Source organism: Perissodus microlepis, chromosome 15, assembly GCF_051167445.1.
Source record: "Perissodus microlepis isolate ML-2025 ecotype Zambia chromosome 15, ASM5116744v1, whole genome shotgun sequence".
NCBI classification, from domain to species: domain Eukaryota; kingdom Metazoa; phylum Chordata; class Actinopteri; order Cichliformes; family Cichlidae; genus Perissodus; species Perissodus microlepis.
Window position 1 is genome coordinate 2,170,004 of NC_140475.1, and position 14,573 is coordinate 2,184,576.

Consider the following 14,573-nt stretch of genomic DNA (forward strand, 5'->3'; position numbering starts at 1 on the left):
TACCAGGTTAGTCATTAATATACTGCTGCATGGGCTGGGCTGTAGTTACATCGTAAGGGTTTAAAAACTGAGCTTTAAAATGAACAGTGGTGATAAAAACCGAGAGAAGCCGACAGCGACACTGACTGTTTTCCGGGGCTTGTTCGGATTAAATCGAGCAAGATACAAAGCATTAAAACTTTTTAAAGACACAACTGCCTTATTAAACACAGAGTAGTTTGGGCCCAGAAGCAGGACTCATCACGTCATTACTTAAAGACCGGACAGTTGCATGCAAACAACCAACCTTCCAACTAATATCTAACCTGAGCGTTAACAAGCCTTTGCTAAGTGGTCAGTGCTAACTTTCTAAAGGACTAAATGGATCAACCTGTCATTTTTTGCAAACCTTGATTGTGTTTCTAAAAAAAGTGTGTGCTCCCAGTTTTACCATTTTAAATTTTGCCCCCCCCCACTTCTCTGTGCTTTCACTCAGTCTGTGGTGAAGCTAAAATCAGGTGGCATTCAGTGGGGAAATTCAGCACAGTGGTCTGCTGTCAGAACCACGGCTATTCTTTGAAGCAAGTGACACCCAAAAACCAACATGTACAATGGTAGATGCACCATATTAAATTTGGGGTATTTTCTTTATTTCAAAGAGAAGTAGACAGAAAAAAAACTACAATTGGCAGTTTGTGTTGTACTAATACTACATGCAGGGATCTTACTTCCCTGGCAGGTTTGCATGGCTGTCATCTCATCAAGACAAAACTCAAGAGTATTCTCTCTCTGCTCTTCATCTTCGGTCATGAGACGCACTTAAAGCTGGGGCAGACAAAAACATCCATAATAACCTTTCAGCATATTGTAATTCAAGTGGTCTGAGAGTGAACTACACTCCTGCACCCCTTCTTGGCTCTGTCGTCAAGCTGCAGAAAGTCTGTGAAAAAATACAGGTCTTTTCAGAACAAATCAGATGAGCTGTATAAAGAAGCTTGAAGAGAAAAAAATAACTCCGTAGATGCAACGTGTACAGGGCGTCTCCCTGGAGAGACTGAGATTTGAACCCCATGTGAAGTGGAGGGGAGGGGAGAGCTGCAGGGAAAGCCATGCCTATTTTAAAATACTGACATTTAAATGAATTCATGTCATCAACATTTCTGCTGAGCCTCTTCTACACGCTTTAAGTCACATGTACAGCAGGTACTATCAGAGGTGGAGCCCGGAGGATAACAACCCTGTAATTTCAGTGCAGAAAGCCAGACCATTATTGTAATACATGTTGAAGGGGAAAATATCTTAATATGATCAAAATATGAACTGTTAAAAGAAATTAAAGGAGCACTTTGAAAGCTCATCAGATCTCAATGGGGAAAAAGTATCCCAGATATAATTCCATGCTGTATGCTTGGCTACATTTTGGATCCATAATATTCTCCTTAGAACCCAAACCTCTGACAACTAGGTCTATTTCTGATCCTCCACAATGCTCACTCTGTGCCTGAGGCCGAGTCAGAAGTATTTACACGGCTACCTCAGTTATTTTCCTCTGCTGAGGATACAGAGCCTGTCGTCTGTCAGCCGGGTAGACAAAAACTATCAGGCCGAATTTCATGAAACCTGGCGAGGAGATAAAACATTGGAGATAAAACACTTTGGAGTTGCTGCAGATCACTTTTGGTTTTAAATTTGCAACACAAGGAATTGGCTTTGGCTCCTCGAATATTCTTCTAATTGTTTACTGCACTTGTCGTGTGGATCCAGACTAACAGAAAAAGAAACAGCAAGCACCACTGAGCCAGAATTGAATAATGAGCCCTGGAACTACATGTTTTTACCTCATTTGTATCAGTACCAAACACCAGCAGGCCTGTGTCACAACAAAATGCCATAATTTTTGTATTTGTGCTTGACTAATGTGAAACAAACTCGGAGTAAACAGAAATCCTACATAATGGGGATCAGTGCGGGCTCCTACTCTGATTCTGCAGAGGGCAGGGCTGCTCAGGGTTGTAATGAGGGAGATTCTGTCTTTGTTGTTGCTATTTGTTGTTTTAATGAATGGATGCGAGCCACTGAATAGTGTAACAACATGGCTGTGAAACATTTACCTCAAATGCTGTGAGCGTAGAACTAAAATCTTTTTAGTTAGTCATGTTTTCCCGTCTTTTTTTACTTTCCAAACATGACGCAGGGCTTTGTGCAATGACTGCTGTGAGACTGAAGAAACACCACCTTTATTAAAGCTACTTCTCTGACAATAATACCTTTCATGGACCGGGCAGAGTCGTAGTAAGTGTTGTGAAGTACTGCGGATGAGTGAAAGTTGCAGGTCTATGTGAAGCAGCACGTAGTGCATCAGGCTTTAAAGCTTAGATACAGGCTTTAGGCAGGCTTTTATTTATCACCATGGAAACTGGATTCCTCACAGGGGAACATTCCAGCACGCGGAGCCTGGTCCAGATGTGGAAATCCAGCACGCTATCGTGCATCTTTCATCTAGCCAAGTTCTTGGCAAGAAGCTGGGCTGAGATGGTTTCTGTCTAAGCAGTAGCTGCTGGGGTCAGCCTTCCTCCTCCAACATCAAAGCTTCTTCTTCCTCGGGGAGGCGGCGCTCAGTGTAAGTGTCATACTCTTTCTCGTGTGTCTTTTGTTTCCTTTAAAAGGATCTCGCGCTGTTTCTCCCTATCTGTCCACACTAGTCTCTGCTAGGCGGTTGTTCATGATGCCCAGTGCACCCACCCCTCCCGAGAAGCCGTTCTGACGTGAACTGGAGCTGGACTGGCGCTGGTTCCCGACTGCCATCTCCGAAAGCTGCTTTTGCATAATGGCCAAGTTCACCTAGAGGAAGAGATTTAAAAAAAAAATCAGCACAAGAGGAAATGGAAACTGCAGAAAACTGGGGAAAGTGAAGTGGTACATTCAAGCTATAAAGTCTTGGCAAACAAACTCAGATCAAACGCCAGCATCTGATTTCACAGGTGCATTAAAAAGCTGACAGATGGTATTTCTTCTTTAGTGGGCTGCTTTAAGCAAACAAAGGTGAAAAGTATTGACGCGAGTGTCAGTGATTTAACTTTTGCCACTCAGCAACTTTTACCTTTGATTTTTTTTCTGCACAACAAAGAGCAGAAAATGCAACAGGCTTGTTTTGTATATAATCGGGTGTAAATGTATCTACTGTCAGGTCAGGACTTTATGGTTTTACGGACTTTGCTTTCTCCATTCCCAGCTGCTTTATTTTACCTGTGGCCATGGAAGTGATTGGAACACCTGAATTCAATGAATTGGATGGGTGAGTGAATACAGTGTATCTGCTGACTTTGGCAAACCTGGCACACGTTCACCTCCATACTGTTTTGGGTGAATAAGTGCACCACAAACACTTGAAACACCAAACACCTCTGACGCCCATTGCTTGCCATCTTGGCTTTATAGCAGAAATCAAGAGGCCAATCAAAGGATACATTTTTCAGCCAGTAGAAAGAGGATATATTGTGAGTGCGTATGCTAGCTCGGAGGTTAGAAAGCTGCAAAAGCTGCTCCTGCAGATGATCCAAATTGAGGCACAATTTTTAGACTGTTTTGTTTGTTTTGGCACATCATGGTTTATTTTGAGGAGAATGAGAGGATGCCTGAGCAATGGAGAAGATGTGTACTGGTACCAGTTTACAAGAACAAGGATGATGGGAAGAGCTGTAGTAACTACAGAGGGATAAAACCGATCAGACACACCATGAAGACGTGTGAAATAGTTGTTGAAGCTACGCTGAGAAGGGAGGTGACAATCAGTGAGCTGCAGTATTGCTTTAATCTGAGAAAGAGCAGATGCAATGTTTGCTTTGAGAGTGTTGATGGAGAAGTATAGAGGTCAGTAAAAACTTCACTCTGCCTCTATGGAACTAGAGAAACTATATGATAGGTACCAAAAGAGGAACTGTGGCATTGTATGAGGAAGTCAGGAGGTGCAGAGAAGTATGTGAGGGTGGTGCAGGACAAGAAAGTGGTGAGGTAGGAGTAACAAGTGGATTCCATCAGACCCTTGTTGTTTGCAGTGGTGATGGACAGACTGACAGATGAGGCCAGGCAGACGTGGACTATAATGTTTGCAGATAACACTTTGATCTGTAGAGTAGGGAGCAGGTGGACGAGAGTATGGCGAGGTGGAGGTATGCTCCGGAGAAAAGAGGAATGAAGGGCAGTAGAAGCAAGACAGAATACAAGACTGTGGATTAGAGGGAGACAGGTAGAAAGTTGAACATGGAAGGAGTAGAGATAGTGAAGGTAGATGTGTTTAAATGCCTGAGATCAACCATGGAAAGCAAGAGAGCACAGGTAGGGTGGAGTGGGTGGAGACGAGTGTAGTGAGGCCTGCTGTCATGCATGGTTCACAGATGGTGGACGGTGTTCGTTCCTTGAAATATTCACCCCAAAGCAAAAGCTCGTTTGTGTTACCAACTACAAGTTACATCAGCCACCTCCTAACCTGGATACAAAACCATCCTTTGAAATTTGGAAAAATGTTGCAAATGTATATATTTCCAGCTGAATTGCCAAGGCTCAACCTCCCTTCTTGTTCCTTTGCTGTTAGTGAAAGCAACGCTTTGATGTGGAACGAGCAGACTTACATTAACATGCCTTAGACACACACGCACACACACACCCTTCGCTGCTGTCTCAGAGACCTCACAGTTTTTAAACACCCAGTTGTATCAGGTTAATAAGTACAGAGCTTTTGTAACTTAACGAGCTCGTGGAAGTCACGCCACCGGAGCTTTTGAACCCTCTAAACCATCAGATCTTTCTCCATGAATGAATACCCATCTGGGGTACAGTCTTATTATACCATCACTCTCTCCCTCGCTCGCTTCACCTTGTTTACCTCGACTCTTTCTCTTTTATCTCGTAGACTTTTCACAGCTACTCCAACTGCTCCAGCATCCACCGTTTTAGCTAGCTGGGGAAAGCTACAGATAGACACCAGGGAACACAAACACACTGTCCTCTTCCTGTTTTGGTTTCACAATTAAGCCTTTGCTTTCCCCTGAGACGGGCACACAGTGGCAGACGGACTGTCATAATGAAAGCAGAGCTTACAGGGAACCGGCCTAAAAGCAGACTCTGCCCATTATTCTGCTGCAGGTTTATCATGCAAGCAGCATTTCCACCTTAATAAAAAGTTAAAGCCTTTGGTAGTGCTAAGTTATTTTAACTGTGCAGTGGAAATGACTATAAAGTGTTTGTACTTGTAAGGAAGGTTATAAGTTTTATTATAAGTTGCTGATTTCTGTGATATATCCCCCCCCGCCCCTTTTTCTCTCTGTTATTGTTGTATTAGCAGTGGTCTCTCAGATTTAACAGGTGCTCCAGTGAAATTCCAGGCTCACATTTTCAGACTGAAATCGATTACCATCAGTTACCCATAAATTATTATGTTTTACGTAAAAAAGAAGCGCAAATGAACATGTGGTGCTTCAGAGGTTAGAAACCATGCTTCACACTAACAGGGAAATATCATAATTTGCAATAAATTTTACCATCAACCAACACACAAAGACATGAGTTCCTACGGCTTGACAGGTTTCTGATGTCATCAGCTTGTTCTGAGGCTGAATCAGACGATTAAACTCTTCATTCATCTTATATTTCACTAACAATCCTAACACAACATGAAAAGTGAAACTAAGAACATGGAAGACAGTTAACTTATTCTTGGTTTCACAAAAATGTTGTGTCAGTTCAGCAGAATTAAACCATTCGGCCTTCTAATTTTCTCAGTCAGGACTTCCAGGACCTGTAAAGAAAGATCTAAGAATGATTTCTGATCCAGTGCAGAAGGGCGCACACTTTTGACATTTAATTGCAGCTCACACTGCTCATTAGTCTTGTTTACATGGTGGAGTAGTAGATATGGAAATGTATGGACAACTGACACTCCTGAGGGGCCACAAGAGCTGCTGAATGAGCAGTGCCGGTGGTTGCTTAGCTGTTGATATTCAAAGAACTTTGACACTGCATATGCATGCAGCCCAGCAGTTCAGCAGCCAAACATAAGCCACTGAATATGAAGTATAAGCTTGTATCAAAATAGGAATTCTCCCCTGTATTTTTTCACACATATGTACAGCGAATACAAATATTTTGATCAGTTTTAATAATAACATATATGCACCGGTAATCACATGGAGGTTATGGCTCATAAAGAGACATCTGACAGCAGCAGGACAAAGGAGTTTTCCCTCCACTACTCGCGTCAGTCATCAGGTTACTCTTAGAATGAACTGCTTGCTTGTAAAGACAGGTGTGATTTCATTCACCAGGTGCAGAGTCACACGAGTGGTCAGTCTACTCTCACCTTGTTGGCTGCTAAGAAGTCCCTCATGGAAATCATTTCCCCAGACAACCTGCGTCCAGTGTCGGTCTCGCTCTCGTTAATGGCATCTGTCTCGATGGATGGGTCTCTGCGGGCACGGAGGTGGCCCGGGGCCACCACATTCCGACGGGGATGCCGGTGCGGGTGGTGACCCCTCCTGGGGAAACAGCAGCGACAGGGAGCCTCCAGCCTCCTCAGCAGCCAGTTGAGTACCTGCTTGATGACGATGGAGATGACATTGAAGAGGGAGTAGATGCAGCAGACGCCGGTCAGGATGAAGAAGAAGTTGCCCAGCCTGTACGCAACCGTAGCGTGGCCTTCGTAGGCGACTCGCTGACTGCTAACCATATCTCCAAACCCAATGGTGCTGAAGGCTACAAAGCAGAAGTAAAGCGAGTCCAGGTAGCCCCAACCCTCCGCTGCGGAGTACATCAGCGAGGCGCAGCAAGACACCAAAACGGCTGCTGCTCCTAAAATGAGCATAACGCAGTAGACTGAGGGCTTCCAGCCTGCAAGTTCCTCCCCGGCTTCACTTGCTCTGTTTCCCTCAGAGACTTGACGTCCGTTTTGTGGCAGCACAGCCTTGTTATGACGTCTTTCGTAGCACAACTTAAGGACAAAGGCAATGACGGTGATGACACGCTCCAGGAAGAGGTTGAAGAACAGGATGGTAGCCGCACAGCCGAGCAGGCCATAAAACATCAGGAAGACTTTTCCTCCAATGGTGGCCGGGGTTGTCATCCCAAACCCTGACGTTCACACACAGAGAAATAGATCACGTAGTGAGAGTAAATTTACACAGTGTTACTGCTATTATAAGATAAAACACAAATGTCAATAGCAGTGGAAGCTCATATTTAATGGTCTTTACCTTCTCTAGTACTACAACCGAACACTCTCAGTGTTGTGATGTGAGCTTTGTAGCTACACTGACAAAGATTGTAGTGGTAGAAGTCTGCCTTCAGTGCTTTTTAGCAGAAAGACCTTCTGACAAAAGCATTTTAAAATAGACTAACAGAAGCCAGAGGTCATATAAAGACCAACAGAGTCTGATCTAACTTTTCACCTAATGTCCTCCAGGATAGTCTCCCCCACTCCCTTAAGGTGAATGTTGATGGATGTTACACTATTGTTACTTTTAGACACCAAATCTGTTTGAAGAAGTTTAGGAAAAGATAATGGTTTGATGTGATAAGATTACTTTATGGTCACTCTTAGAGGAAAATCATCCTCATCATCATCAGCAACTAAAATCAAGACAGAAACCTTAAAAGAATTTGGTTTGATGCACATTTTCACAAACATCAAGCTTCTTTTTTTTAATTTTTACCAAAGGCGTTGATGACAAACGACTGAGCTGTGGCTTGTCGCATCTGTGGACTCTCGATTTTACTTTCCACGATGCTAGGAGCTAAGCTCGCCAACTCTGCTGGCGCCCACTTTGAAGTCTGCCACCTGACTGGGGAGCATGTGTAGTTGGGGTATTGTAATCTAAACTCTGTGTGGTCAGACCTGTGAGGTCATCCACACAGACCCTGACACTCTCCATGTGATAACAAAATTTGGACCGAAGCTAAATCACGGACACGGAAAGTGTAACTGAGACTAAACAGGAAGGACTGCTTTGCTGTCAGGCTGCTGGCTGTGTTAGCAGAGTATAACCAAGGCTTCATACCACACGTCTACTTCATGAAACTAGTTTAAAACTGTATGAGGCTATTTTGTTTCCTTCCTTACACTCGCAAAGCAGCATCATGCTGTCGCTACACTGTGCTACATGTAAAAAAGGACATTGTCAGAGGAAAAATGATTAATGAGAGAGCTTTAAATCCTCAGCTTGTACAGATCATCTTTGAATGAAAGGACAGATTAAAAGAGTTCTCGTACATTAAAACGTCACCTTCACTTGAAAATGCGAGTCCTGCCCATAACTTCTGGGGTTTTTTCTTACACACAAGCAAACTAGAGAAAAGTGGCTACCAACCTGCAGCTGCTTTATCTTTTAAATCAAGCTCTCTTCCTATCTGCCATCAACCAATTACAACTCTCTTCTCCTGCTAAGTGAAAAATGTGCTCATGCGACTGCTTTCCTCCACAGGGTTGCCATTGGTGACATGCTCACCCTCTCTCACTTTGTCTCTCTGTGCAGCAACACTCAGTTTGAGAGCCGAGGTGTTCCAGTCTCACATTTCACTGTATTTTTTTCCACACTTTTTTGGCAAATGAAAGATGCAGTGGAGACACCCCACGCCTCAGGTGTAGCTTTTTTTTCTCCAGATTTTTAAAGGTCAAACAGATTTTGCAGATTTTTATTCCAACAGGATCTGAAAATGTTTTTCTGTGACTGACTTTGTCTCTTCTGAACTGGCAGATGAAGAAAATGGGAGTCAGAACATGAGGTCTTTCAGCTGCACCACTCTCACTGATGTCTTTTCATCCCTCATTTAACACTAAAGCTCATGAAGTGCCGTCTGTCTCTCTGCTCCTCTTCTTCTTCTTCTTGACCAATTGTTGAAAAATCGAACTCTGGCTTTTATTTTAGAGTGGCACCGTCATAGTTATATGTGCTCGTGTGACAAATTATTGTTTAACAATATGATCGTCCTTTTTACTAAAAACAAAGTTAAACATGACTGTATCCACTCAGGAAAAACACACGGTGCAGCATGACTAACTGCCTCCATGCCAGAGGCAGGCGTCTTGTGGAGGGTTTGATTGCCTTCACATTCAGAAAGGATCTCAAGGTGCTAATTGAAACAGAGATTTCATCCAAATGCAACAAATGGCCTGGATTTTATAGATGTGTTTTTCTTTCCCCTTGTTTTGTAAATTTGATGTTGATGAGTCCAGTGAACAAGATATGCGGCGCCTCAAAGAAAAAAGGTAAAATTGCAGCGCCATTACAGCGCTCTCAGGACACAGTCGGGGTTATTTGGGGTTGCACTCTGCAAACATATACAGCTAAAGTTTGTCTTTTTTGGGTGATTATTTGCTCCTTGATCAATAATAATCATTAAATAATAACTCGATTGTGTCTTTACTGGCTGTACGCAGCATGAAACAACCCTTTAGCTTAGTTGGCAAGTTTTTTTTTCACAAATAGAAAAACAGAAATGTAAAAATGTGTTTTTATCAGAGCATAGGATCTTTATGAATGTGTTTAGTGATTATACCAGTGTTACTGCAGAGGATAAAATATGACAAAGTCCTACAGTGAAGTCACTAATTTGTGGGAGTCCTGCCACAGTGGAGTCCAACATCACATCACTTCTTCTACATTTGTAAATTCGACTCAGGATTCAAATTTAAACTGCGATTGGATGTTTGCTACATTATTAAGCCTGCAGTTACTCAGCTGTAACGGCCTCTTTTCTGGATACACTTTACAGTTTTTAATGTGTTGTACTCATAAATTGTTCATAATGTTTATGCTCTTTTTTACCTTTTTTTTTTACAGTTCCCCCTGACAGTCTAAAGCACCTCATAAACTTGTTTAATATAGATTTGAAACTGTCATCTAGTTTTCCATCAAGTAATAGATCCGCTGTCTTAAACGTCGCAGTGATGCTTTAAATTTGACAGTTAACCAGTCAACAGATGACATTATTACATATCTGTAATAAAAATACTCAAATACTCAGATGAAACTGAAGAGAAGGGATTTTTTTCACCAGTCTACTCAGTGAAGTCGACCTCTAAACATAATGAATTATACTTGGTTTCCTCAGCACACATACGAGATGCCTTTGAAATAGACTTCTTGTGCCTACGCATACACTCAGGCTGCTGTTCTTTGATAATCGAGACACATTCATCCAAGCTGTGATACACACAGTGCTCTCAGAGAAGATGCAAAATGATGATGTGTTCCTAATGGGGCTTTCCCTGGCAAACACTGAGAGGTGATTGTTGAAAATAAAGATGAAGAGGGACTGATGAAACTGGGGAAGAATTCAATATTATAACAATTTACATATGATTGTTTTGAAGTGGCTGGACACAGCGATTAATATCCCATCAAATTACTTTAAGGTCATTTGTAAGATCAGAGATCGTCTCTTATTACTTATAACATGATCAAAGGTGCTGTTTCCCCCCGCGCTTGTATCATGAATAACTGTGAAGTCATACCTCAAAAAGACAATCCTGTTTTGTTTTTTAGAAGCTAAACTAAGGTGGGATTAAATGTCTGTTTAAATAAAGCTGTTGTGCACTGTCAGAGGGAAAAGTGCATAACGGCTGACACTCGAGTAGAGGAAAGTATGGTTTCAGGTCTGTTTTTGAGGCACTTTCACTTGAAAACCCAAAGAATTAAGCTGTATAAGGAGAGTACTTCTATATAAAATATGTTCAGCTAGTCCACTCATTTAAACTGATATGGGCAAGCCAGTTACAGTCATTACAAACAAATTAACTCCAATCAGGTTGTTATAACGGCTGCAAACATGACCTGTCCACAACATGAAAAAATCTGAAAAGACTTAAAAAGCACAAATCAGAGGAGCAGTTTTGACCAAAAAAAAGGATCAGCTGTACGCCTGCTGTGTAGAACGGTGAGTGATGGCTGTGTTTTTGTCTGCCTCACTGACACTAAAGACTTGAATGCTCTCAAACGGTCAGCCAGTCCTGAAATGGAGAAATAACAGTCAAGGACAAATCTCTGAAGTAGGCATTAAAAGGTTTGTGTGTGAGAGAGGGTGTGTGTAGTTCTGTTGAACCACACTGTAAGCACTGAGTCAACTCTCTAAACTGATGCTGAAGTGGATCTGCCTACTTTTCAGTAAAGATTGCTACTGCGTTTCATTTGGCCTGTATAAAAGTTTGATTAAACTGAACCTGGCCAGTCTTTACATTCCCGGGAGAAAGGAATATAAAGTGATGAAGAGACGCATTGATGTGGGAGTTTGCTATTTGCATCCACCAAAAGAACAGAGAGTCACGAAACAAAAACCCAGAAACTGATTATGTAAAAGAACGAAAAAAGTGATGTATCTGACTGAGTTTGCAGAGGCCAGCATCTTCATCTCACCGATGGTTGACACCACAGTTCCTACGAAGTAAAAAGCGCCCGTGAAGTCCCATCGAGGTCTGATTGCGTCCACGCGGATCCCCGCCACGTTCGCCTCCTCGTAGTTCCTCAGGAAGTTATTCAGCTCTTTCTTACTCAGGTTGTACTTCTGGCTGAAATGTTCGAACCTCTGCGCCCAGCGCTCCTTCGCTTCTCTCTCCTTTGGGTGTTCCAGCGCAGAGAAGACGGCGGCCCCGCACAGGAGATAGACAACGATGAACAGTGCCAGCAGCAGGAACCGCGCGTTATCCTCGTTTATCGGACCGGAGCCGCAGCAGCAGCCGCTCCTGCATGCCATTATGCCGCCGTTGTCTCCGTGGTGCCGCTGCAGTGAGGGACCCGTAGCATGGTGCTCTCGAACACAACGCGCAGTCCTCGGAGGAGACGCTCACATGACAACCGGTTAAATCAGAAAGATGCGTTTTTAAATTGTTGAATGAGGTCTTGCAGTTCTTCCTGGGTTTGGCATCGTGCTCGCGAGCTTCTGTTTGCAGCCCGGGAGTGCTCAGCCTGGCGCGTGCTCAAATGACTTCATGTCCTGTGACTGCACTCTGCAGCGGGTTGCTAAGATGTTCAGAGAAGAGGAGAGATGCGCGCGGCAACCTGTGGATGCAGAGTCGTGCTGTTGCGCTCTCTACCGCTGCCTCTCCAGAGAAAGTCTCCACCCCGGAGCGCACCTTTTACGCATCACGGATCGGCCACTTACATGTGCGTAAACTTAAAACAGCTGTCCGTTCAGTTTGCATGTTGAGAGCAAACACTCACAATGAGCCCCGATGTCACCTGTCATGTTCCACCCGATCCGTAACTTTGGAGGTTTGATTCTGACAATATAGAGCGTGTTTGCATAGTGAAATCAATCACTTGACATTTCCGAATTCTGACGGGGGATTCATGCTCCCGCACATGCTTACCCGGGGACGATGTGAGCAAATGTCACAGCGGAACGACGGTCCGAAATAAATAATTCAGGATCACAGGGACAACAAAGGATCTATTTCTGTAAAATTGGGAATTCAACAAAAAGATGACGAGTCGAGGCCGTTTCAGAACCACGGATAGAGCAGCATCGCTCCCTAAATGCCTCGATCTGAACTTTTAACATGCGCAGAAACTAAGAGGTGCTTCGAATTAATATTAATGTTTATTTAAATATTTTTTTAAATATTAGAAAACATTCTGGAGACACCTGAAATAAAACAAACAGAACTGAATATTATGTACTTGAATCTTTACGTGTACATGCACGACTCACAACATCATTACGCGCTGTTAGTTTTGAATCCATAACACACAGCAAATTATTGATGTTTCACAGGCAATTATTTGGAGATTAGTGTTGACAAGGGGTTCTTCACTCATAGAAGCTGATATGGATCTGAAATCGACAAGTGATAAATAAGCACTTAGGTCACTGAGACAAAATACGAATTGCAATTCTTCACACTCAGGGTTGAAACTATAACACAGATTGTTGGGCCGTGTTTTCTATTGACAAATACTTTACCATCCATCTGTTTTCTTTTTTGTTTGTAACCACTTATCCAGTATCATCCTAAGGCGCCTGGAACCTATCACAGCTATTACTGGATGAGGGGTACACCTCAGACTGATCGCTGGTCCATCACAGGGATAACACGGAGAGACTGACAACCATTTACACTCACAAATTAACCTAGCATGCATGACTGTGGGAGAGAACCCACACAGCACAGGGGGTAACATGCAAACTCCACACAGAAAGCCTACACTATACTGCACTACACTAAAGTATAGTCGGGCATATTATACTGTACAGCACTAACACTTCAGTAAAGGTAAATGTTAAGGTCAGTGCTTTGACATCAGTAGCAACAAGCACACATACAGAGATTCATTTCTTTAGTAGTTACATCAAACTGCTAAAGAAAGGAAAACTGATACAAGGTCGAGACACTTAAAGAAAGCTGAGCTAAAATCTGTGGGAGAATGCAGCAGCAGAGGAGATTGTGTTAGAAGTATAAATTCCAGGGAGGCAACATCAGCAAAACCTTTAATTTTTACAAACAGATTTCGAAGATAACAGCAACAACAACACAAGCACCTGTGGGAGTTTCAAGGTGGCTGCCAAGTGATAACACTTACTCTTATGAAGAGGACTCTTTTGTGGATAATATAATTGATCAAATCTGCGATAAATAAAGTATATCTTAGCTTCTTCTTGGTTATGCATTCGTGTCAGTCAGATCTTCTAATTCCCTGGCAGGTGTTTCTGTGACATCCTCTGGAAGCTTCCAACCATTAAATGCTACAACACACCTGATGACATTATCACATGACAGAATTAGTTTGACTCCACCCAGTCATTCCAACAGGGAACAGACAGCAAATGAAAACACCAATCATCCGAAAAACTTCAGTTTTGTGCTGTTCATATTCATGTATCCAGCACGACACCTGCCAAGTCTGAAGTAAGCAGGATAAACAGATGTTGAGACCGGTGAGAAAGATGAGTGCACATACAAACATTCCTCAATTTGATTAAACTAGACTACATCCCCTATGTATAAATAGAAAATATATAAATTATAATACAGTCTACTATTCACTATGCTAAACCATGCTACACTGAACTGACAACCTAAAATTAAACTTTAATACTGATCAACTCTGTTTGCATATGTTTGGTTCTGATTTAATGAAATCTGTGTCGTATCTTGTTTCTCACAGTGAAATATAACAGCTGAAGCTGAAACTCCCTTTGCACTAAAGTGCATGCTGTTAATTATTCTATGACTTTGCACCCCAGGGACCGGGATAATAAATATGATTTATTACCCCTAAACATTTATGTTTTACATAACTCGCTGCAGGAGCTGTCAGGAGCTGTGCTTCTCCACATCTTCCTCTGAATCAAAGCAAAGTCTGCTTTTGCAAAAGTAGCCGTAGTTCCTTGCAGAGACGGCAAACTGACTGTCTCGCTCCAGTAATTTCCCAAGTGCTAAAAAAGCAGAAAATGAAGGCTATCTAGTAACAATTCAAAGATGTACAATTTAGATGAAAATCTGAAAAATGCTCTCAGCTGCAATTTCCTTTGCTCCTCGCCCACATTTATGCTTGTGCAACTCAAATCTTGTTCTTCCAGAACACTTTCATTTCCTTTTAAATACTTTT

General features: G+C 42.5%; 1 protein-coding gene across 1 annotated transcript; it reads right to left on the bottom strand.

Annotated features, from left to right (window-relative positions):
- Positions 1 to 596: 596 nt before the first annotated feature.
- On the bottom strand, positions 597 to 12,211 carry kcnk13b (potassium channel, subfamily K, member 13b). The gene is made up of 3 exons (XM_084953651.1): positions 11,382 to 12,211; positions 6,335 to 7,101; positions 597 to 2,820 (listed from the first exon to the last, which is right to left on the bottom strand). Exons 1-3 carry the CDS (start codon positions 11,716 to 11,718, stop codon positions 2,665 to 2,667), a joined length of 1,260 nt encoding a protein of 419 aa, XP_084809777.1. The 5' UTR covers positions 11,719 to 12,211; the 3' UTR covers positions 597 to 2,664.
- Positions 12,212 to 14,573: the final 2,362 nt, after the last annotated feature.